General features: G+C 41.7%; 1 protein-coding gene across 6 annotated transcripts; it reads left to right on the top strand.

Annotated features, from left to right (window-relative positions):
- The first annotated feature begins 3458 nt into the window (after nt 1–3458).
- LOC133416328 (pleckstrin homology-like domain family B member 2) lies at nt 3459–25711 on the top strand. 6 transcript variants are annotated; one of them, XM_061703168.1, is made up of 17 exons: nt 3459–3533; nt 4737–4845; nt 5981–6930; nt 7874–8092; nt 11488–11622; nt 15230–15367; nt 15868–16011; nt 17233–17343; nt 17421–17510; nt 19135–19272; nt 19559–19658; nt 20959–21166; nt 21257–21347; nt 22170–22316; nt 23345–23564; nt 23655–23740; nt 23844–25711. In XM_061703168.1, the coding sequence occupies exons 2-17, from the start codon at nt 4791–4793 to the stop codon at nt 23982–23984; spliced, it is 2973 nt and encodes a 990-aa protein (XP_061559152.1). In that variant the 5' UTR covers nt 3459–3533; nt 4737–4790; the 3' UTR covers nt 23985–25711. The 6 variants fall into 6 exon arrangements, with proteins under 6 accessions (XP_061559152.1, XP_061559150.1, XP_061559147.1 ...); XM_061703166.1 differs by having other exon boundaries at nt 7874–8191; nt 20962–21166; XM_061703163.1 differs by having other exon boundaries at nt 7874–8191.
- Nucleotides 25712–26667: the final 956 nt, after the last annotated feature.

Here is a 26667-nt window from a genome sequence, read left to right as displayed (position 1 = left end):
AAATGCCAATTTATTGAGTGGAGAACTTATGTCAATGGTGTTGGCTCACAATCTGTTCTAGTTCCTCACAGATGAGTTTGACGTGGTTGAAGTCCAACACCTGACAATTTTGTCCAATTGGATTTTCTGGAAAAAAATCTGCAACAGAAAGCTTCCCGGAACTGTTCCCGCAAAGTTGGAAACATAAAATTGTCCCAAAAATGTCTTGCCAAGATAAAGAACTGGGATTCCGAACCAACTCAAGTGTCTAGCCCATCTGAGTCATTGTGTGCTAATATTTTGGAATATATTTAATCTTTCCCAGCAGGTAAATGAATTGGCTAATCCTGCATTATGTCTGAAACGTGTCTCATTAGTGTCAAAACAGAGTAAAGATTGTTGCTGGTGGTAGCAAGAGTCAGATCACAGAATGCCATCCATCCGTCCATTTTCTATACCGCTTAGCCTCACAATAAAAACAACCATTCAATTGACCATTTAATTAACCTCACGTGCATGTCTTGGGGATGCAGGAAGATGCGGGAAGCCGGAATATGGGGAAAACATGAAAACTCTCCACAGGAAGGCCGGAGCTGATATTTGAACCCCAAATCTCAGAATTGCGAGGCGGATGTGGGAACCACTTGGCACGCCTATCACAGAATATCATACAAGAACATTTTGTATAAATTATATATCTATATAGACCATCTAGGTAGTCTTTGCTTGGAACCAAAATTAATATGCAGACTGTGGTCAATACCTGTCTTTATGTTTACTGGCTAATATTTCCCCCAACAGGAGTACAATCAACTTCACACAGACACAATGGTGCAGGACTCATTGAGTCTGGGCTGTATAAAAATTCAAACATCACTCCTTCACAAATACTCAAGCAACATGGTGTTGACTGCAACATATTAAAAGCAAAACCTGGAGTACCAGATGGATTTCCAGGCAGAAATGCAGCACAAGACCTCAGAGCTGAGCACTCAACAGGCGATAAGCCAGAGAATGATGAAGAAAAAACTGAAAATGATCACCTGCAGTCCTGCAATCAAGACCTGGTCAAGTTTGGCAACACTGAGCCTGAAAACCTTGCCCCAGAACTAAACGTATCAGGCCCTAAATGAAATTTCTAACCAACCACTGACAAGACATTGTCAGTCGTCAAAGCAGTCTGACTTAAAAGGTGTGTCAGAAACGTTCCAGGAGTGGTGTCACAAAAGATATTTCAAACCCAAACTGCATGTTTTCCTCTTTGGTGTGGGCCAGAAGATAAACCATCCCTTGTACAAAGAGCTCCTGCAGCATTTATTTCGCTCAGTGCGCCAGAAGAGGCGAGTGGCTGCTTTACCATGACAACACATCTGCACAAGCCTTGACCATCCGACAGTTCCTGGCCGAGAAGAACATCGCCGTGCTGAAGCAACCTCCCTACTCACCCGACCTTGCTCCCTGTGATTCATTCCTCTTTCCCAAGATCAAGGTGGTCATGAAGGGTTCCCGTTGTGAAGATGTGGATGACATTAAGATGGCCGTGAACTGGAAGAATCCTTCCAGGAGTGTTTGAAGGTGTGGCATAGAACGCTGGGAATGTGAGTTAGACTCCTGTGGTATTACTTTCAAGGGAAAAACTGAGCTATATCTTTTGTGTCAGTCCTGGAACTTTTCTGCCACATCTTGTATACGGTACCGTGAGTAAGTAGAGTCTTCAATGATCCATGCAAAACAATTGTACAGAATATACAGTACTGTACATGTTTTCATTCAAATGTGTGTGGAGATTTTGAATGCTGTTAAACGGGACTTTTTTCTTTCTCCGCTACACTCGCTTACTTTCTCCGTTGGCATCTGCCCAGAATTTTAAATGACTCCGCATATGGTTAGACTTAAATCTTTCCCCAAGACAGTCTGGAGGTGTAACGTTCCCGTGATTGGTGGAAAAAACATCTGTGTATGCAAGCAAGAGAGTGACATTTTTAAATGAGTGTTGTTTTATTGCCCTGGATTTGTGAAAAAAAAAAAAAAAAAAACAATGGATGGGAAGAATGTGTTTGTGTGCGTGGTTTTTATTACAAGCTCTAGTATGAATTCACACGAAGTCAAGATGTGCTAATGCAGGGACCTAAAATGAGACAAAAGGGGTAAACCACAGCAATAGTTTCAAAGAGCATAATTTAAATGTGGCACATGCTGTTTTCTGGAAACAAATGTGTAGAAGTGTCGCATGGAAATGGCATCAAGTCCTACTTATGTGGTCAATGACCCTGTCATGGTCAGGAGGACCTTGAAACATTCACAACACACAGCTGGGTACCTCTGAACACTGACAAAGGCATTAAATGCCCCAGATATTGTCCCCACCAGTAGATACAACTCTAAAACAAAATGAACATTTCTAAAGTTGAGCAAAAAATTTTTTTTTTGGGACCTTAATTAAAATAAGAAATCTACAGTGTGCAAGTTTGTATCATGCCCAAAAAGACTTCTGAAAATTGGTATCTCCATAAGTACCCTCTCAGAATATATCAACAGCAACTCCCGAATAGATGCGTGTATGTGAATTCACGACAAAGATCCAAGGTTTGTGTCTGGAAGCAATCAACTTGTCCAGGCTCTCCAAAGCCCCCTCCCCATGATGTCATTGAAGCTGTAGTTCCGGGACAACTGGGGGATTTTTCTTATGTAAGGTTTTCTCAAACTGGCTCTTTTTCTTTTCCCGTTTTTACATTTTATCTCTCTTAACAACAGTTGCTATGAAGTTGTTTTTTTTTTGTTTTTGTTTTTTTTTACAGATAAAAGCAATCGTTTATTTTTTCCCATGTCACAATACACAAGCAAAGTATATTTTACTTTTTTTTACTCTCCATCTGCTTAGTTGGACATCAGGGGGAGTGAAGTTTTCTCTCTTTATGAGGCAGCCAAGGGCAGCCCCTGCCTCCACGTACTGTGGAAAAACAACAATTCCACATAGTTTGATACCCAAACGCGTACTCTGGCTTAGTCTTGTTTAACAGAGACTGGTGAGTTATTTTTTTATGTGTAAGTTTTAACATTGTATTTTCCATCTTTTGCTACTACAGTACACATTTCGGAAAGAAAAAAAAGACCACGTCTTCTTGACAGTTGCTGTGTGCACTTTTTGAATTAAATACTGTACACGAATCACCGAAATAAAGTGGAATTCAATTGATTGCACTTTTTATTATTCTTGCATTTTGGGAAAAGCATTATACAATACATTAAAAATTTATTTCCCCGAACATTTGTGTTGTTATTATTATTAATTTTTTCAGACTCCGGTCCCCTCACTTCTTGCTCCTGTAATGCATTTAAACACCTTAGAGGGCAGCAGTGGTGCGAGATGCTGCAAAATAACGATGAGCCTGCAACTCCTCTTCTCTCCCCCTCCCCTCTCCGGGGAGGTGGGAAGGGTCTCCTGTCTGATCCTTTGTCACGGGAAGACTTTGGGGTTTTACTCTGCTGCTGCCTCTGTGCAGGGACGACGATTTCACCTCCACCCAACAGAAACAGCAACTATGTCAACTAAGGTGAGGGGAGGCGCTTTTCTGGTGGAAGGTCAGCTCACATAAGATGACACAAAGATGCTCAAAGAGATGCATGGCCTGATTATTTTAAATGCAGGTACCGTACATACTTTTCCATATAAGAATATTACTGGTATTTAAAAATCTAAATGCTTAAATGTTTTTGTTGAACTTTGTGAAATTGTGCCAAGTGTGTTCTACAGCTTTCAAGAAAATTTTTCCCCCTCACAATTGTTCATTTCCATTGCCTTAACACTTTTGGGAAATAACATTGGCTTTAAAAAAAAAAAAAAAAGAAAAAAAAGTGTGTATGTATGCACGTGAGCATCATCAGTATTAAGATAAGGTTTTAGTTAAATTATTACTTCTTGGTAGATCAGCTCTCTTCATCCTTCACACGAACTGAGTTTTAGTCTGTGGGTTGACAAAAAATTATATTTTAAGTAAACTCTGCATTTTTAAACAACTGTTTAAATGTTTTGGAATGAACAGAAAGTAATGCTTACAATAACTTTTAAACCACTGTCGTTTATTTGGAGTTCAGACCTTGCGCAATGAATCTTCATGTTGTACCGGACGTTTAATGAAATTCGTTCATTCCGTATACTGTTTACATTTGCTTGTGTGTTAACTCATTAGCCTGCCAGCCTGTAGTCTGGGTGATGCCGTAAAATCTCTCACTCCTGACATGAGGCCCACCTCTTTTTTCAGCGGTGGGGTCTTAAGAATGAACTCATGCTGATTGATTGTGTGAGTGTGTAAAAGGATACGTTACTTCCTGTAGGCCCGCTCTCCAGACAGCAGGACCACAAAGTCTCACATCAACCATCTCTCCTATTACTGTGTGTGTGCGTGTGTGCGTGTCTGCTAGTAGACTCTGGAAACAGTACAGTCTGACTTTAGAAATCCCTCTTATGTCTCACTAAATACATATATTATTCAATGAATCAGATCTTTCTTCTCTTTAAATTTGCATGAAATAGTAGCAGGGGGAAAAAGGCGTGAAATGTATCTTTATATCCTTTATGAAGTTAGGGAAGAAAACTTTATGAAGTTAGGGAAGAAAATGTATTCACTTTTCTCCAAATTGTTTGCTGAAAATAATGCATTCTATGCTTCATAGTTCATCTCTTCACATGCAACAAAATTTGTTACACAATCCTGCCTCAAGTCTGCATGCTGACTTGTATTTTTCTTATCTGGCAGCAAAGCATAGCTGAATCCTGACTCTGACTGAATCAAAGGGCAGAGGTCAGCCAGATGAGCAGGATGCTCCCTCAAAGGGCGGCTGTGAGCACGCTAGGTTACAGCTCAGGTAAGACTTCAACCTACAGGTCAACTTGTAGAATAAGGTGATATTTCCACGAAGCAGTACAGTTTAATTCAGCTTTCCCTGGTGTAGTTTAGAACAGTATTCCTTGATCTGGCTTGGATTTCCTTTGTGCAATGTCAATTAAAATTTTACCCAACTGAACCAGAATATACTGACTGCTGTAGAGTACAGTTTGAATACAGATTGCAAATAGTGCTGTGTGTACTAATGACATTATAATGATGCCATTTCAATGGGATAATTTCACTGAAAACGGTTATATCATTCCAGATTCAAATCACTGAAAAACACCTGCCTGCAAAAATGGAAGACATACGCAAGCATATCTACTGAATAGTTGTTGTATAAGTAAAAGTCAGTATACTATATACAGACAGACAGACAGACAGACAGACGTCTTTTTCGATTAATAATTCAATCAGGTTCTGGTATTTTCCTTGAACTCGATGAACTATAAACAGAGAATGTAAATTAAGCTGTTACAACCAATTTCCTGGAAGACTAGACCAAAGAAAATGGAGAAAGTCCATCCATTCATCCATTTCCCATACCGCTTATCCTCACTTGGGTCCCGGGCGTGCTTGAGCCTATCCCAGCTATCTTTGGGCGAGAGGCGGGGTACACCCTGAACTGGTCGCCAGCCAATCTCAGGGCACATATAAACAAACAAGCATTCATACTCACATTCACACGTACGGGCAATTTTGAGTCGCCAATTACCCTACCATGCATGTTTTTTTGGGAAGTAGGAGGAAACATGGAGAAAGTCTTCCTTGTAAAATGGAAGAAGTTACAGGACAGTTGCAAAACGGGACCAAGTCCATATTTTTACTTCCTGGCTAGGTGTCCCGCTGCTTATGCCCATGTAGTGCATTTAGACATGTGTTGGTAAGTGTTCTCGCAGATAACGCAGTCTGGCTTCTTCCATTTTTAGAAGACACTTGGCAACCGACAGGGCCAATGTTTGTGTTGGGCTTGGAAGTGTATGAGCGCACATTCTTCGCTGGTTTTCCCCCTCTGCGTCAGCACAGCAGCTTATTAAAGCGGGTTCACTTCATGACATGACCCAAAAAAAGTATCGGGATTACATGCTCTGTTAATTTGTTCCCATCTACAGACTGTGCGAAGATGGAGCAGAGTGGAATTGGCCGGGTGGGTGGGACCTTGCTCAGGAGCTCCCGCTCTAAGGCAGAGCTACAGGAATTGATGGAGACGCTCCAGCGCAGGAAGAGTGCCCTGGAGGCCAGTCTGAGGGCAGCTGAGAGTAGCCGCAAGTATTTCAATATGCCTTCCCCCGGCGGACCCCAGTCCAAACGGCCACTCTCCATCCTCAGTAACATTGAACATCAGTCCTCTTCCTCCAGAAACTTTTCTTACATGACCAGCAGCAGCATGCCCCCTTCCCCTCGCCAGGGTGAGCGCCAGTTTAGTCCGAATGGCTTCCTCCGTTACCCAAACGCTCACCACCAGTCGCAAGACAGCCTGCTCCACCCTACAGATGGAAGTTCTCTCAACTCCTCTTATGGAGAACCTCTACCTCATTCTCCTAGGGTCAAGAGCGGCACAGCTAGTGTGCCCTCAAGCCCTCGACTGGGCCGTAGAGTCTACTCACATGGTAAAGCCATAAGTGATTCCAGGCAGAGGAAATACTCCACGGGTTCCCTCAACAGTCTGGGCATGCACAGCCGCTCTCTACCACGCCTCCACAATCCAGCAGATCCTCCTGTTTTATCTCTGCCGCCTCATCTCCACAGAGCAGAGCGCTCGGCAGTGGCTCGGCGCAGTCTCTCCTCACTTGAACAACCACCAGACGTGACAGTACCAGCCAGCATGCCCAATACTCCGAGGAGGGCCAGCCTGGCCTCCCTGAGCTCTCTAGGTGTTGAGATAGATGGACCGAGCTTTGATGTGAGCTTTGGAGAACGGAGGTTATCATTCGAGAAAGGAGGGCTGAGTCCAGGACAAAGAGTGGGCAGCATCACTTCTTTGAATGGCAAAGAGGAGTTGCAAGACTATCACCAGCACCAGAGAGACGAGAGACGAAGGGAGCAGAGAGTACACAAATTGGTGAGTTTATTATTGAGTCTTATGGACATTGTAAAAATGTACAAGGATCATTTACAAAATGCGAGTGACCCTGCTTACAAGTTTATCAAGATACGAGTTTATTGCCGAGATACTGGCAGTGAACTCAATTCATCTCATTTCACAATAAGCAGCAACTGGGCAAATATTGAACAATTTATTAGGCTTCAAGCTGTTTAATCTCACACCCAGTTGAAATTTACTGTCAAATAAATTAAACATGAAACAAAGAGAATTACACATTGTGAATTCAAAACAATCACATAGCTTTGCCTTGGGGAAGTCTGCTTAGCTTAATGCTAACAAAAAAAAATGCAAAACGCCATTGACTTGCTAATGGTTAGCATCAATCGTCACAGTTTTAGAAGCAACTGATATTTTGGAAACAAATGGTAGAGCAACACGTATACACAGAGAACACAACAACTCACAGAGATACATTCTTTATCCCTAATGAAATAGGACTAATATTACAGCGTCTTACTGAGTCACTTAGAGTAGTAGTAGATGAAATACTATTCTTCTTTATTTGTGTCTGCATGACCGTATTATACGGCCTCCCAGTGGCCAAAGCGGGCACATCAGAAGGAACAGCACAATAAATAGGATTACAGCATTACATTACATTTAATTATGTTATTACTATATGTTTTTATAAAGCTCAATATTATTGTGTGCTATTTTTCCTTATTAAAAAACACTAACATGAAAATGTAGGTTTTTTTGGGGTTGTGGGGGGGGGGGGGGGGGTAACTGATTAATGGCATTTCTATTCATTTCAATGGGGAAAGACGATTTGAGTACAAGTGTTTTTTTTAGTTACGAGTGTGGTAATGGAACTATTTAAACTCGTATCTCAACGCACCACTGTACCTCAAAAACCAAAAATGTTATAAATGACCAAAACTGTGAATCTTGTCTGCAGGAAAGCCAGCGGCTGGAAACCATCATGAACATGTGCACGGAGTTTGCACAGGTGAAGCCTCAGGGTTCAGCAGTTTCTGACCTGCAGAAGATCAATAAGGAGTTGGAGAAACTGCAGGTGTCAGACGAGTCAGTTTTCTCCGACTCTCCAGGCAGCACGGCTCCAGACAGTGGCTTTGGCACCAGAGGCCGAGATTTGCTTCTCAATGACAAGCACCAGGTCAGCAGTCATCAGCAAAACAGTTACAGAGAAGTTCACTCACTGGCTCTGAGCCTTAACACCAGCGCCCCCTCACCTTCCAGCCACCACAGAGCTAAGGTGATTGATTTCCTACCTTAAGCCCATTTTCATACTCGGCCTGACACGGCCATATTTACTATTGCTTTTCAAATAATACCAGGAACTACAAGATACTATTTCTAGTACCTGGTCAGCTGGCGTTCCTAGCACACCAAGACAATCTTATCGTAGTTTGGTGATAGCCTTGTTGCTTATTTGCTTCATTACTATCTTTGTTAATGTACGACATTGCCTTGCTAACAGTGTTGAGCAAAATGTCACGGCACCACTGGTAAGATCATAGCAGAATATTGCTCCTATTTCTTCATCTATGCCAGGGGTTCTTACCTGTTTTGACCTTGGGACTCAATTTATCCTGTATAAAGTCACTCAAAATATTTACACTGAGTTAGTTCACTTGATATAACTCTGGTTTGATTAGTATCCCATCAACCTGAAACATGTCAAATAAATGACGATACAATGTGATCGTCACAATGACATTCATCACACTAAATATAAACCTGCACATAGGTGTGAATGTGAGGGCGAATGGTTGTTTGTTTCTATGTGCCCTGCGATTGGCTGGCGAACGGTTCAGGGTGTACACCGCCTCCCGCCCGAAGATAGCTGGGATAGGCTCCAGCAGCCCACGACCCTCGTGAGGATAAGCGCTAAAGAAAACGGATGGCTGGATGGATGACTTAGGTGGCACGGTGGATGACTGGTTAGCACATCTGCCTCACAGTTCTGAAGACTGTGGTTCAAATCCTAGTGAGGATAAACAGAAAATGGATGGATGGAGAGTGAATTAATAGCCACTGTTGACTCTCCTGAGTCTAAAGGTGTCAAAAAATAAGTTTAATTTTATAATCCATGTATAAATAAAAAGGTGTATCATTCCAAAGAAAAGAGCATAACTAAGACTTCTGTGTGAATAACTCTCGCTTGTACTGTACAGTTGAGAGCAAATAAAAACTCAGATTATAAACAGATTGACACATCATAAATCACTGACTCGACTGGCAAGAGGTGTGTGCATCTCCTCCTCTTAGCTCCTCTCTATAGCACAATGAATACATATTTAAGTCTGTCAATCGTATCATGTGAAGCAAACCCCAAACCTGCTATGCTAAAAATATGACGAGTTTGGTCTGCCTGTGGCTGTAGCTCTAAGAAATGCACGCAAATACTACTATCACTACCAACAACACTTATCTTTTTGCCAATAATTTGAATCCACACAATTGAAACGCCACTGGTGGCTTTTTGTAATATTGAGGAACATTTGTTGGCAAATGTTACACCCTGATTTATCCATCTCTTCCATTTTGGTTAAAAAAAAAGTAAAGTAAAAATATGGTTTTAAAAGTAGTCACACTGTAAGAACCAAAATAATTATAGGAAAAAAATGTAATTCAGTTCATGATGCTTTGAGATGCACAGTTAATCTGTAATCAAATCATATCATAGCCCCCTGAATCATAATCTAATCAAACTGAATCGAATCGTGAGCTGCCTGGCAATTCTCATCCCCACCCGCCACACTTTTATGTCTGGAAACTAGGATTGATGTGACTAGTTTGTTTAAGGCATTGGAATTGTGTTACTTTGGTTGGCTCACATACACACACATGAGACTAAAATGTGAATAAAATCAATTGCAGTTTGCGGTTCAAACTTCTTCTGAAATCTGTCTCTCTGTTGTGCATGACTTCTCCTTTTACTTGAGCATCTCTATTGCCTTGTTCATCCATCCATCCATCCATTTTCCGAGCCGCTTCTCCTCACTCGGGTCGCGGGCGTGCTGGAGCCTATCCCAGCTGTCATCGGGCAGGAGGCGGGGTAAACCCTGAACTGGATGCCAGCCAATCGCAGGGCACATAGAAACAAACAACCATTCGCACTCACAGTCATGCCTACGGGCAATTTAGAGTCTTTCCTTGTTCACCACTTGTCAAAAGGAAGAGTGTGTTCTAATAAAGAAAACCAATGTGGAATGCACTTTATCAGGCTGCGCAGAGCAAGTTTATCTTGGTTTGTTTACATTTTGTGCAATCACTTCAAATAATTACCATTCCCATGCTTCCCTTTTTACACATCACCCTGTGCACATCACCTTTTCAGACACAACCAATCGAGCTGAGTCAGGTTTAATAGGCATTTTACAGTAAATATTTAGTACCAAATGGGTTTGTGTTGATGTAAAGTCGAAACATGTGCAGTGCCAATCCCTTGCTCATGCTCCCTTAGTTGTAAGTGAAACCCGATGCTTTCAACAGTCTTATTTTATACAGAAATCTCTTTTATCAGTTCCTGTTTAAAGGGTTTGTTTTGAAAGAGACATTACATGACATATGAGTCCATCAGAGCTTTGATATTGCAATTATCGTTGTTTTGTTGGTCATGGTCTTTACTGTGCGCAAAATAAATATATCAAATTGTGCCATTTCAGCTGCCAGGTCGCCTTCTCCTCCACAGTCTCAACACTCCAGTTATCGTTTCTGTAAAAGTGAAGCCTTTTTCCACTCTAAAACAGTTACAACCCGGCAGTGTGTCTGGTTTTAATGAAGAAGACCTAGTTGTGCTTCAGCACTCAACCATTCAGCTCCAAAAGAAAGGGAGGGTGATGGGGGGACAGGAAATGACTCTATCCCACTGAGAATTATTATGTGTGCATGTTTGAATGGAAGAATTCGAGTGTATACACATGGCAAAGCTGTTTTTCCAGATGTTTGGTTTTTGAAAAAAAAAGAGACTATTGATTACACATAAGCACAATTTTAATGTTAGAAATATGAATAATAGACACCAAGTCAATTCAATGTTTTCTGCACTATGACATTTATAGATTCTTGCTGAGGAAAAAAATATTGTTATATGAAACATGCCAAAGAGGTGTCTGTCACACATCTGTTTGTACACACATTTTGATTCCGCTTTAAGAACGACCAATAACATAAATATATGAGTGATTCTTAGGAGATTCTGGAGTACTTTGGCTTCACTGGCAACAGTGCGCTGAGTTCCATTACACCAAGCCAAAAAGAATCCTGTTGTTGTTGTCATTCATCCAACAGTTAGCAAGTTTAAACATCTGCCGCTGTTACTGTCAAAAGTGCTGGAATATACTACTCGACTACGTGTTTAACATCACACTTAATGCAAGACTTTAGCTTGGTTTTCCACTGTTGTAAAAATGCTCCCCAGCAATGAAATGTTATGATGGAGATATTTGTTTTAAGCTCAGGTCATAACTATCCATATGAGATGTCTGCTGTTTGTGTGACTGACAGAGAGAGTATCCAAACCAACCTCCCTTATATGGCATTCAGGTTTTGGAGAGAGTGCAGCTGAAGCAGGAAGTAACACACATTGAAGAGGAGAGGATCCAGGTTGTGAACAACATTGAGGAGCTGGAGCAGAAGATTAAAGACCTGGACAACCAGATGGAGGAGTCCGTGAGAGAGGTAGATGCCACAGTGCAAAACATGCCCACAAAATGTTTGTTTTGAACTAGTGTTGAAAAAAATAATTACTCCTCCTGTCTTAACAGCACAGCTGATGAGTGAAGACAACATCAAACGTTATGTAACTAAACTATACCTGTCAACAGCTTGACTCAATAGCCCAAAAAAAGGTCTAATGCAGGAGATATCACCCAAAAAAAAAATCCATTACAAAGACAACAATACGTTGGTTTGACTGACACTGTCAGGAAAATATTAAAGGAGATGCATTTTTTAACAATAAAAATTTTTTCACGACCATAAGGCGCACCGTATTAAAAGGTGTAGTCTCAGTTACGGGGTCTATTTCTGTATTTAACACATCCACATTATTGGGCTCAGGCATGGTAAAACATACGCTAGCTTAAAACATACGGTGGCATGCATGCACACTAAAACAAGGTTTTTAAAAAGGCAGCGGGAGCAAAACTGAGTTCGGTTGTACTTTACTGAAGTATCTAACAATGTACTCACTTTATTTTTTTATCAATCCTCATCCACAAATCCACAAGTCCTCATCTTCTGTATCCGAAATGAACAGCTGGGCAAGTTCTCAATCAAGAGATTGATTGAGAACTGAGATAGGCTCCACCACGCCCGCGACCCTAGTGAGGAGAAGCGGCTCAGAAAATGGATGGATGGGTGAGAATCAGACTTGATCAGTCGAACAGAACAAAGTTTCTTGAAGGGAGAGAGAATCAAAGACAAAAGACAAAGCACTAATTGTAAACAGGATGAGAGAAGTAAATCATTACATTATCTACAACAATGAAACATTAAATATGAGTGTTGCATGGGGCTGTAGTGCTAGACCCTGTGAGGGAAGGACAGGACAAGATAGAACAAGACAAAGACAGGAGTAGAAGCATGCAAGACAAGGGTCGTGGACCCGGCTGTACAACTGAAGTGTGGTGGCATTAATAATGTAAATTATAAAAGTCTACAGGACAAGAGTATAAGTGATTTGACACAAATGACACAAGTGATTTGCATATTTATGTGTTATTTGACGCAGTAAGTGCGTGACCCCACACCCAGTGAAAGAGTCCTAGGGGTGTGTGCCTGTGGACACATGCAAGTGAATTTACACCGTTTTGGTGTAAAATGACAGAAGTGTCCTGTAATTGCTGTGGCCGCACCGCCGCAGCTGAGGACCCCACCCAATCAATCGAGGGGCAGGATCAGGCGCAGGGGTCCACCCAAGAGCAGCCCGGCGGCCGGGACACGTCCCACACAGAGGGACCCAGGGCAGTCCGCTTGCCCCACTGAGGCGCCCTGACAATGACTCCCCGACTGGCAGTCATTGCCCCCACCCCGTGTGTCAGTGCCCCCCTGAGTGGTGTGGTGAATTAAAATCTGGAGAGATCAGTGAGCCGAGGGGGTGGGAGCAGGGCTGCCAGGCACTATTGCCTAACAGCCAAACCCCATCCCCACCCACGACCCACCGCCCCCCAGAGATGGGTGTATGTGGTGCATTAAAACATGGGGAGTGTGTGTGATGCATTTAAAATTCAGGGGGGCAGGCAGGGCGGAGGGTGAGGGGGCACGGACTGGGAAAACAGTACAGATGTGCTGAAACACAATCCGACACCCAGACCGTCCCGATCCCATACCAGTCCCCCAGGAACCCTTTGATATGTGTATGTGCCCAGATGTGATTAGTTAGAAAAATATATACTGTGAATGGTGTGCTAAGTTAGTGATTAAAAGGCATGGCTCCTGCAGGTCGGGCCCATTAGGCCGGACAACCACTGACGAAGAGGGCCATCCCACCCAGACCCGCAGCAACAACCCTGGGCCCCCACACTCCCGCCAGCACCCACTACCCGCCCCTGAGTGTGGGAGGTGGGACCCCCCCCCCCACCCCTCCCCCAAACCAGGCAGGGAAAAGAACCCCACAGCAGGCCCCACAGCCCGCAGGGGACCGCCCGGGTCCCCGACGGGAAGAGGAAGAGGCGACCGCAGCGGGATGCAAGGAACCCAGAGAAGAGGAGGAAGCAGGCCCGAGCAGCGACACGTCCCACAACGAGGGACCCAGGGCGGTCCGCCGGCCTCACTGAGGCGCCCCGACAACTGGCCATCCGGTGGGGGCCGCAGGGACCAAATGCCACCCCCCACAGTCGTGTTGAAAGCCGATCCTACACCCACACCCTCCCGATCCCGTACCAGTCCCCCAGGAACCCTTTGATATGTGTATGTGCAGCGGGACGCAAGGAACGGAGAGAAGAGGAGGATGCAAAGCCCAAGGAGCGACACGGGGCCCCCACCGCTCCCACCAGCAGCCAGAGCGGCGGACCCTGGCGGGTGCAAGCCGGCGCCGCCCCAGTACCCACGGAGCATGGGCGAGTCACCATCACACCATCATTACTCCCCAGGAGGTCGCCCCAGTGTTTCCCGCCCACCCCGAGATCAGGAAGAAGTGAAAAAAAGTCCAGCCCCCACAGAGTCCGGAACAGCAAACAGAGGGACAAGAGGACAAGATCCCTACAGCATGCATGTGTCTTTTCACCATGCAAACTGATCTAAAATGTGTGAAAATAATCCATCCATCCATCCATTTTCTGAGCCACTTCTCCTCACTAGGGTCGCGGGACTGCTAGAGCCTATCCCAGCTATCATCGGGCAGGAGGCGGGGTACACCCTGAACTGGTTGCCAGCCAATCGCAGGGCACATACAAACAAACAAGCATTCGCACTCACATTCACACCTACGGTTAATTTAGAGTTGTCAATTAACCTACCATGCATGTTTTGGGGATTTGGGAGGAAACCGGAGTCCCCCGAGAAAACCCACGCAGGCACGGGAGAGCATGCAAACGCCTCACAGGTGGGGCCGGGGATTGAACCCCGCACCTCAGAACTGTGAGGCAGACGCTCTAACCAGTCTTCCACCGTGCCGCCTGTGAAAATAAAAAGGAAAAAGAAAAAGAAAAACAAATAAATAGAATAATAATAAAACAACAGCAACCTTGACAACAGAGAATATGGAATTCCATTGTTTACTTTCACACTTATGAAAATAGTCTTTCTTTTGTCAAATGGCAAAAATATATTTCAAAACATTTAAAACAGTTCTCAGGTGTCTTCTAGATATATTAATTGACATTGTCCTGTCAAATACACAAAGGATAAAGAATTGCATCACACTCAATATCCACTTGATACATTCTGGTTCAAATCACTTCGTTTTGTGGAGGCGGTTCTGTTGCATGCAAATGCAGAGTTGTTACCATGACAACCACTGCGCTGCTACGGCATGAACAAAACAAGTGGCTACTTAGTGTTGCCAGCCTTAGTGACTTTGTCATTTAGCAACTTTTGCAACACCTTGAGAAACGTTTTTTCTTTCTTCATTTTTTAAGCGATGCGCAACAAATCTAACAACTCACTATATGATGTTATTTGAGACTGCTGGAGATTCCCTACAGAGCAGAAGGTGTGTCCAGATTGCAAATAAATGGCGCTTGCACAAAGCCACCACTAACTACTTTAACCATAGTTACCAACCCAAATTCTTCTCCCCAATTCATTTCTTTCTTGTTTTAATATACTGTACCATTTCCTGCAGATGGAGGTGGAGTGTGCTTTGCTGGAAGGGGAGCAAGAATCAGAGATGGCTCAATTGAAAAAAGAAAAGGACCTTTTGGACCAGCTGAAGGGAAATATTCACAGTACTGAGAAGATTAGCCACACTGAGAAAGCACAGGTAAAATATGTTAAAACTTGTGATTTTGAAGATTTTAAGTTCAGTGTTGAGCTTTCTGAATATAATAAATAGGCAGATGATCTGGCTTCTTAAAAGTGCATTTCCCCAAATGTTCCTACAAAGTTGGAAGCATACAACTGTCCAGAATGACTTTTGGCACACCTATCACTATGTAATATGATGGTAACGTAACTACAGTTGAAACTGAGTACTGTAATTAAGCATACATGCAATTAGGAAGTCCGCACTATGCAAAGTACGAAAAGTGAAGACCTTCTACATGTTTGTATTCTTGCGCTGTTGCACTGACCAATAAGAGAAGAGGCTGATGAAATAATGTGAGGAGATTTGCGTTTGCTCAGAATTTAATCGCCCAGAAAGGAACCGTTTACAAACTCATCCACTGATTCGGACCATAGAAAGAATCTACCACCTGACAGATTCATTTAATTAGTGTGTACATCAATATTTGGTCCCTATCTATGTCCTGTCTGTCATAGGAAGCAGAGGAGCAAGCAAAAACTTTGGAAGAATTGGAGTTTCAGAAATTCGAGAGAGAGATTCATCAGGATGAGGAGAAGGAAAATCTGAATCAGTTACTGAGAGAAATTGCTGACTGTCAGCGTCTCGCTATCACACGCAAGGTACATATCATATGCACAATATAATATACAGCACACATATCACTAAAACATAAATATGTCTTCATTTTTAATTTCTAAATTGTTCTAAATTTCTAAATTAATTTTCTAAATTGTAGCTTGTTGTCATTTGTGTAACGTTTAACATACATCTCAATGAAAAGAAAAATAACTGTTCAAAACACAACAATAGCAGCAATAATAAGCATGACTTACTGATAATAAAAGTATTTGGATTTAAATGGAGACAATTGTCTGTGACTTGCTATTGTTATATAGACAGCTGGGCCAATGGGGAGCCTTGCTTTTGTCACCATGACGACCGAGGGCAGAACCGAGAGTAGACGCGTTATGGCATCTACTTTCAGGTTTAGAGCCCAGAAAGTGAGCACCTGTAAAGACAATTAAGGCATTTTCACTCATGGACGCAGAAGTTCATATATTGCAAACACAAATAATCTCCCCAATGGCATCCACAAATTTCCAATTAACTCATTCACTGCCAGCATTCCCAGTTAACATGGATATTTGACTTCTAAAGCCGTCAATGGCATTCTATGTATGTGCTGCTTACCAGAAGCTAATGATGTTATTCAACGCCCATCTGTGCGTCCAACAAAACCCTATGCAGCGCTGCTTACCTTTTGACCCTTTGTCATGATAATCTGCGAGGTTGCACCTATTGGAGTTGTGGGGATTTTTGTGTGCTAGCACCTCCGCATGCTAGTGTTTAAGACAGTGGAGTCTGGCAGTTGCTTGAAAGTGACTCAGGATGTTCCCCCAGCCTAGTTGATCATGTCAGAGGCAGAGAAGCTCATGTGTGTTCGTAGAACAGCTTTGTCAAAGACATACGTTTTTTCGTAAATATGAAGATAACTACAGATTTACTGTTATTAAATTTCACACTTGATGGGTGGACAGGCACTCCAACACAAAACAATTTCTATGCAAACATTCAAAAGTCAGTTTTCCAAAATATGTCCAGTTTGATTAAGGTGATAACAGCAAGAGGGCGCAAACATTGGTTGGTTGGTTGGTTATTTTCCAATTATATTTCGAGATATGACACTAGAATTTAATTGTGATGTCAAATATGCAGCACTATAGGGTCACGGAGCTAACACACATCGAATATTTCTTCGTGTGAGAAGTTTTTACACTCCCACGTAAAACCTCGTGGCACCTATTTAAAGTTACATTCTGCTGTTGTCTTCATTCTTGCAGGAGAGACTTGCAACGCTCAGGAAACAGTCCTCGCAGATTACTTTACAGTCCCAGCAGGAAAGAGAAGACTTTCAGAGGGAAAAAAATAATCTGCTCATCATGCTGCAGAAGGTAAGACGTTCAGCAAAAGCTGGCCGAGGTCGATGAATCGGTTGCCATCACTGAAGATGTCATCCTGACAACCGCAGGAGAGAGACAAGCTGGCGGCTTTGGAAGGAAAATATGCAGAGCTGTCTGAGAAGCAGAACTTGGCTAACAGCAATGGAGCCATCAAAGAGGTGGGTGTCAGTTATAACAATACACTTGGTACTGAGACACACCTCTTCTCACTTAATGAATCAATCAGGGGCTAGGTTCAGTTTCCACTGAATCTTCATTCAAATCATCAAAAACAATATTATGCTTATGTTTTGTGGAAAAACTTTGGGGAAGGCTTGTTTCTGTTCTCAGTGCACGAAGCAACATCTATAAAGGCATGACTGGATGCGTTTGGGGCAGCATGGTGGAATAGTGGTTAGCACGTCTGACTCAATGTTCTCAGTTTCAGGGTTCGAATCTCAGCTCTGTTCTTCATGGGGAGTTAACATGTTTTCCCTGTGCTTGTCTGGGTAATCTGTCTTCCTCCCACTTTTCAAAAACATGCATGTGAGGTTCACTGAAGACTAAATTATCCATAGGTGTGAATGTGAGTGTGAATAGTTGTCTGCCTATTTGTGCTCTGTGGTTGATTGGTGACTAAAAAGTGCACCTACCTAGTATATCAACAAACTCATCATCTTTAATATTGCCATGTTTTGAGCAAAAACAAGGTTACCAACTTCACCACAAGGTCACCTAGTGGTCCTCGGTTTACGGTACCGACAAATGATGTTTCGAGGTGACGAGGTAGTCAGAATACGTTGTCACGTGGCACAATAATTTGATTATTTTACATTTATGGCCCTACGATTGACTCGCAGCCAGTCCAGCCCAAAGTCAGCTGGGATCGGCTCCAGCTCACCTTAATGAGGACAAACGCTATAGAAAATTCATTATTTGTAGGTGAGAAGTGCTTTTCATTCAAACATAGATTATCCCAAAACTCACAATACTCTTAATTTTTTTACATTTCTTTTCAGGTGTCATTCAAACAGATGCAAGTGCATCCGTATTTGACATCATTTTGCTTTGACTCCCCAATTGACATTGGAGCAGTGTTGCAAAATTACCCCCTGGCAAGAAGTTTTTCTGCCCTCAACTGCAGTTCAGCGCCAGTTTGAAAAGTTGTATGGCTATCACACTGCTCCAATGCATGCTGCAATTTACGATATCCATGGCAAGTTTCTAAAAACAGGATCTGTTCTTGAAAAACAATGCGGACAGTGTAAAGCCTGCTACTACTGCCACTGATGAAAACACAAAACTCCAACAGCAGACATTTGTGTAAAATCAGGGAAAGTCTATCCAGAGAGCTGCGCTGTAACTTCGCATCCGTGAAACCTCGATTCAGCGAATGCTTCAGAGAGTGATGAACCTTTCGCTCAACTGACTTCAGGTTGTTAATCATCATAATCTTCCGTTTGAAGCTTTCCGCTGCGATATGATATGCTTACAAAAATTGCAAAGTCTAAGCAGTCAAATGCTCGTGGCCTCACATCTGTTCGAACGATACTTGAAACAAAATAGAAAAAAAGGAAGTCTATAGTGACTTTTGGACAACGTGTATGTACTGTAAATATTACTTATTTACTACAACACTAGGGTAGGTTAGTGATAGATTAGTGATAGACTACAGCATGTACTGATTTACATTAAATTCAGGTTACATCGCTGCTGTGGGAATGGCATTCAGTTGTGCTTTCATTCATGAGATGTCAGAGGGGTTACACCAAGGTTGTCTACGACGATGCATTTCTGCTGTAGCACATACACGCCGCAATGGAAAGAAGAAGAAGCGGCAAGGAAAACTCGGTCCATCTGAGCGACAACGGAACTCCTAAGAGGAGCCAGCACCTTGTCACTCCATATGGCCGATCTCTGGGACGCACCCTTCCACCCAAGGTTATTGAAGTTTATTGCTTATTAATCATTACAATGTTTTAGATCTGCCCGAAAAGGACATTACCCAATAACATTTAGACTTGTACATTCTATTTATTATTGATAATAATTATCATTAAGCTACAAAGGAGTGGGGATTTCCATTTCTGGATGTGTTTACAGAGTGATCCAGCCAAACAGGAATCCTGATGAATCCAATGCTAGACAGATGCTTGCATTTGTATGAATGCTGCGGTGCCTTGCCATGACCAGCATGCATTTTGCTCCCCCCCACCCCTCTCCACAGACCCATCTGCCTCTGTCACAAAGCTCCAGCTGTGGCAGCGTCATCCCACAAGGCTTCAGCTTTGCCCCTCGAGACTTGAACACTAGCCGTCCGCCAAAAAGTGAGTCATAGTTCCATCTAATAAACAACACAAACATATGGCCTGCTTTCTATCTCAGGTTGTGTGATATTACTGTAATAACCTATGTCACGAATCATTGGAAAATTGACTAAATATCAATTGTAATTCATTCAAATGAAATAATTTTAATGTCACTGATAATAATTGTTAAACAGAACGAGTGAAAGTCATGTAATAAATCTTCAGATTTTCAGATATCCATCCGCAGTTAAGGTAAAGGAGCTTAAATGCTCAAAATAAATTGTGTGGTTAATCTCAGTTAATACACGATTAATGCAATTTTGTACAATTTATTTAAGAGTTAATATTTTACTGTAATTTTGATAGCCCTCGTAATATAGTAAGATGTGGTTTACTAAAAATAAAGGGGGTTTTGGATTGTACTTTGTGGTAGTTACTGTTTACACTGTTAATATATCCAATAAAAAAAATAAAGTTTTAAGGCGGAGTCAATTAAGTTTTTTAAGCGATTTGTCGTAGGGCTCGCATCTTACTGTAGTGTTCATTATTTACAGAATATATTTTTTTTTTGTATGCACCTTTACAGGTTTGCACATTAATAAATAAAATTCACATGCAGCAATGTTCCATTGGAAATTCTAAGTTTGAGGGGAAAAAAATAGCACAAAGGGCACAGTTTAAGTGGAATGTGTTGAGAAATGGTATTGCTTTCATATGCTACTAAAATGTGTAGCGTTTAGGTTTTTTCTCTTATATAATAATAATAATAATAATAATAATAATAATAATAATAATAATAATCCATCCATCCATCCATTTTCTGAGCCGCTTTTCCTCACTAGGGTCGCGGGCGTGCTGGAGCCTATCCCAGCTGTCATCGGGCAGGAGGCGGGGTACACCCTGAACTGGGTGCCAGCCAATCGCAGGGCACATACAAACAAACAACCATCTGCACTCACAGTCACACCTACGGGCAATTTAGAGTCTCCAATTCATGAATGTTTTTGGGATGTGGGAGGAAACCGGAGTGCCTGGAGAAAATGTTCTCCCCGTCCCTGCGCGGGTTTTCTCCGGGCACTCCGGTTTCCTCCCACATCCCAAAAAGCATGCATGATAGGTTGATCGGAGACTCTAAATTGCCCTAAGATGTGACTGTGTGCGCGAATGGTTGTTCGTTTATATGTGCCCTGCGATTTGCTGGCGACTAGTTCAGGGTGTACCTGAAGACAGCTGTGATAGGATCCAATGACACTTACAGTATGTAGCGTTTTTCAGGACACCCAAAGTCGCTTATACAGTATGCATCCTGTTGTGTCAGCAGGCAACAGCCACACACAGATGAATGACGGCGTACACACCCGACAAAGAAAAAGTGATTTTTGTAGCCGGATGCTCTCTGAGCCGAACGTTTTCTTGGACTCTTTGTCCTACCCGGACACCAGCCAAGCCTCCGACACAGTCAGCGTGGACAGCTCTGACAGCATGGAGACCAGCTTCTCAGCATGCTCCCCAGATAACATCTCCAGGTTGGATGTCGTGGGTTGTTTCGACTATGTGATGATTGGGATGATGTCATCCAAACCAATCAAATTCCTGTATTTTCTCTTTCCTGTCAGTGCCAGTATGACCAACATGGCAAAGCTTGAGGAGATGGAGCGTTTACTTCGAGAGGCCCAGGTGGAAAAGCTAAGGCTGCTTGAGCACAGGGTAATGTGCACCCGTCATTGACAAACGTACACCCAGCGGCCATGATATTAGGTACACCTGCACAATGTCATGATATCCAATGCACAAACTCCATCTATTCATCCATTTTCTATAGCATGTGTCCTAATTAGGGTCACGGCAGATAAACTAGAGCAGTGAGCACCCTGGACTGGTCACCAGCCAATCACAGGGCACATATAGATGAATAACCATTCATACCTATGGAATATTTAGAGCAGTGATTTCTAAACATTTTCTACAGAGGCCCACATACAGAAAAAAATGGAAGGAAGAGGAGAACCACTCCAACTTGTGTTTATGAACCATACTAAAACCAATTCAACATACACTATGCTGAGGAGTTAAACATATTTAAAGAAAAACATTTAAATCTTAGCTTTCTGTTGATAATGACAACGCAAAAAGGTATTGTGATATCTAAATCTAAAATATTTGTGATATCTTGTAACATTCACATTTATATACAATTTTAAATTAAAACATCATGTGACAAATTTAATACAAGTTTATAGTTGTGATTGTTTTTGCACTGCATCATAATTAAATATTTTCAATATTTTCCCCTCTCTTGTTTTTACTATGACGTAATACAACCAAAAGTAATAAGATTAAAACTCTCTGACAGTGTAAAAAAAAAACAGTTTAGCATTATTATTTTTGTAAGGGCCAATTATTCTTTTTAAATATCGCTCTTGTTATATTGGATCTTACTAGATTGTGCTGATGTACCTAATATAAGTGTACCTTATATGTGTGTTGTGTGTGATGGTGATTCTGAAAAATATGATGCGGCACACGCAGGAACGTGAGATGGAAATACGCCGGCATGCTTTGGAGGAGGAGCGAAGACGGAGGGAGGAACTGGAGAAACGTCTGCAGGAGGAGACCAACAGGAGACAGAAACTTGTGGAGAGGGAGGTGAAGCTCAGGGAGAAACAAAGATCTCAGGTATTTCATCATTGCCATCACGAACATTTGAAAATCAGACATTAACTACTGTACAATTGCACACATATAATGAGATCGAAAGCAAGAGGTGACTGACACAAGAGGTAATAATGATGCTTTGGTTACATTGTAAGTGAGGCAAAATCTTAGAATTATCTCTCAGTATGAAACGGTAGATTTCTACACCACTGCAAACTACAAGCACAATGCTAAAATCTGTCTATCTTATCAAAATTGAGCATTGTGCACTTAAAACGGCATACTTTTGAAAAGCTCTTTTATTGGATGTCTTCAGATCGGGGTCACGGGCAAACCTTGGGCTTAAGGCCCATATTTAACTTTTGAAATGGGCAGATGGTCCAGGTTAATTAGTCGATAAAACTTGAAAAAATAGTGTATCTAAAATACAATGGACCGCTGCATATTTGTCGTTCAGCATTTGCAAATTCCCCTATTCGCGGATTAGATTTTTTTTGCGTGGGGGGTGGGTGGTGGTGGTGGGCGTCGGGGGGGGGGGGGTTACCTATCCCCTGTTTTTCATGGAAAAACTGCTCCTGTTCGCATTTTTCTGAATTTTGTAGTCTGAATTTAGAATTTGAAAAAAAGAAAAATGTGTCAAAATGATGTCTACAGAATGTTTGTATATTTGAAATGGTATGAGCCTCTTCTGAAATGTTGTTTTTCTGAAAACGTTTACATTGTATTATTTATAATTCATTGAATTACAATTAACAGATCAGCTCATTGAAAAATATAATCTATAAATATGTTAAATTTGTATGTAAAATTGTTTATTTGACTAATATTTGTATGTTATTATTGACAATAAATGAATCAACTCATTAAGATATATGAAAAAAAAACAGACACAAATGATTAAATGCATTTAATAAGCAATTTTAATGAAGAAGAAAAAAAGCTACAATAATGCAACAAAAATTACAGGACTCTTGATCATGTAAATGCTCAGTTGGCCAGAATCAATATTGGACATACTGGCCCAACCCTGCTTTATTTTGCCCTCATAGTCCCGACTCCTGACACGCTACTTGCCTGTAAGGAAAGACGACTTTGACCTTCACTGCCACATTGAGGCAGCGGGACACAATCCAGACGCTTGCTTCCATCTGGCCATCACGGACAAAACGTGCAGAGGCTTCCTCGTAAAAATGGGAGGGAAAATAAAGACTTGGAAGAAGCGCTGGTTTGTGTTTGACCAGAATCGCAGGACGCTCACTTACTACGCAGGTGAGTAACTCATCTTCCAAATCGAAACATCAAACTCTGGCATACTTTGAAGGCTAATATTGTTGTTGTTTTTCCCCCAACCCACCACAGACAAACATGAGACCAAGATGAAAGGAGTCATTTACTTCCAGGCAATAGAGGAGGTGTACTATGACCATTTGAAGAATGCACACAAAGTAAGATGATTATATGCTGTACTATTTTTGTTTGTCTTTGTTTCACTATTGCCATTTTAGCTCTCACCCTCTCTCCTTTTAATTCTTTCCATCTCCATCCAAGAGTCCCAACCCCTCGCTGACCTTTAGTGTGAAGACTCATGATCGGGTCTACTACATGGTGGCCCCGTCCCCTGAGGCCATGCGTATCTGGATGGATGTTATCGTGACGGGCGCAGAGGGACACATGCACTTCATGGTGTAACCTAAAATCCTAAGAGGGCCTTTTTCGTGTCAAAAGAAAAGATTTGCACGATTCCACTTCAGTGTGTTTGAACGTGTAGTATGTGAAGCATTATTCACTCTTTCATGTAATCACATATAAAGATCAGAATACGTTCTATACCAGTCTCATCGTTAAGCTATTTAGTTGTTTATTTACTACAGCTATGATGCCACACTAGTGGAAAAAACAATCATTCACTGTGTTCCACTTTAAATCTTTGCATGCACAAAACGAGTAGAAGGGCCAATGGTAGAATGTGGACTAATCATTGTAATTTGGTGCAGCACCTAATTTTTCTGTATATCACTGATTTGACATTAAGATTAATTCTTGATTTATGGAGAATCTGTGGTCAAAATACCCAATCCAATAATGGCAACAAAAGTGAAAAACAGTTCCTGGATCAATACCTTTATATGGATCAGCACCAGGCGGCACGGTGGCCTACTGGTTAGAGCGTCAGCCTCACAGTTCTGAGAACCAGGGTTCACTCCGCCTGTGTGGAGTTTGCATGTTCTCCACGTGCCTGCATAGGTTTTCATGCATGAATTGGAGACTCTAAATTGCCCGTAGGTGTGGATGTGAGTGCGAATGGTTGTTTGTTTGTATGATGATGTGCTAACCAGTCGTCCACTGTGCCGAATTGGTCAGTTTTGTACTAATACTCATGCTACGTTGAATACATCAGTTGGAACGAGTCTACTTTACTTGGTCTACTTTGTGACAAGTGGATGAAATTTATTCGAGAGGCAACTTTGGTTTGGGAGAAAGTGGACCGCTGCAGCAAAGCTTTAAAAACATTTACAATTGATCAGGATCGAAAAATACCTCTGAACATACCCAAAGCGGCAGTATAATCGCTCAGGTGAGGGTTCCAGCTGACTTTCATCTGAAAAGAGGAAAAAGCAGATTGTAGGCATGCGTGTACTGCGCTCTGCTTGAGCATCCTTGGAACCTATGCAAGTGGAAAGGACAGTTGTTTTTTGGGAGGGCAAAACAAATGAATGATGGAAACATGAAAGAATACATTAACCTCCTTTATTTAAGCTGTATGGCTGCGTTGTTGTCTGTACACTAGATCCATAACCATCCTTTATGACCATCTTCTGTCTTACAGTTAATCGCAATTCGCCAGATTTCTTCAGGCCTTAAGACTGTTTTAGCTGATCAGAGCATCCTGGTGATCATTGATGATCAATAATATTTAAAAAAAAAAAATCTTCTTTGTGTTTGCAAGAATGCACATTGTATAGTATATTTTTGAAATATTCAAAATGTACTTTGTGTTACGATTGTTAAGTGTTTCATTACCTCCTAAACGCCAGTATTTGTGATTGCGGCTGCCAGTCTACCAGCACGTCATTCTTGCAGCAGAACATGCAAGAATGGCGACCTCTAGCGGCGGTAGAAGCTGCTGACACGTTGTGATGAGGTCATCTTATGATTCTCTGTCTGTGAGCTCAACATTTCAGCATTATTTTTCCACCAGCAGAGGCCCTCATTGCAAGATGTATTACAACAACATGACGTAATGCTTTTCTCGGTCTGTCTGGCAGTAGTTTAAATTTGCAATGTCCCCATTTAAAACATGCTCTTGTATATGAGTTGTATATCACATTTATATATTTTTGTATTCAAATATACACGTTTTCTACTTTCAATATGAATGTTTTTTTGTTTTAGTTAACACGTTTTTTTTAAATAGTTGGTGTCAACAAAAGAGACGAATAAATACTTTTGAGATTTGTATCGGTATGGTTTCTTTCCTGCAAGTCTTTAATAAGAGCTGGCAAAAGCACTCACACACTGTACTTATATAGAAGTACAGATACTTGTGTTAATTTTTTATTTTTTTTTTTGTAAAATCAGAAGTACTGATTGATTCCTTTACTTAGTAAAAAAAAAAAAAAAAAAACAGTACAGAATAACAAAGTAAATTTAGGGATTAAAGGTAAAAAGTGGTAAGAAAAATAAATACTCAAGTCAAGTACATACAGTACAGTACAGTATGTGGAAAAATCTACTTGGGTACAGTAATGAAGAATATGACCTTCATTACTTCCCACCATTGACTTTAATTGTGATTAATCATATATACAAGACACTTCATAATAAAATTTTCTAGACAAATTTAGAAAAACTACAACTACGCTGTATTTGCATTTTGTCAGTGTCAGAGCAGTATTTAACATCCCAAACCCATGAGAAGAAAAATAAATAGATGCCCAAAAAGTCATAAAGTCAATGCGCTAAATTAAGCTGTGCATGAGTTACTAGGTTAACCAGCATGATGTGACATCTTACTTGCTCCGGGCAAATGAATAATGATTAGTATAATCAAACCTTGATACAAACAAACAACCAGGTCATATTCACAGCCGACTCGACTTTAATTGCTTGATTTCTATAATGCAAATTAGTAATGAGTGGAAGATTTCTTTATAGTGAGTAAGCAAGGCACTCATGTTTACAAACTCCTCCCATCAATTCTGGGAGCCTTCCATTGGTTGACCTAGTGGGGTTGGCATGGAAACACAGAATGAAGCATGCTAAATTAGGCTCCAAAGAGGCTCCGCTCTCTCCAGACGCAGATGCAAACTCAAAGACGAGATGCACCGGAGTGGCCGTCCCAGTGCATTATGGGTGCTGTAATTAGTGTACC

Source organism: Phycodurus eques, chromosome 17 (assembly GCF_024500275.1).
Source record: "Phycodurus eques isolate BA_2022a chromosome 17, UOR_Pequ_1.1, whole genome shotgun sequence".
Taxonomy (NCBI): Eukaryota; Metazoa; Chordata; class Actinopteri; order Syngnathiformes; family Syngnathidae; genus Phycodurus; species Phycodurus eques.
Note: the sequence above shows the minus strand (reverse complement) of the source record. Positions and strands in the feature narration are given on the sequence as shown.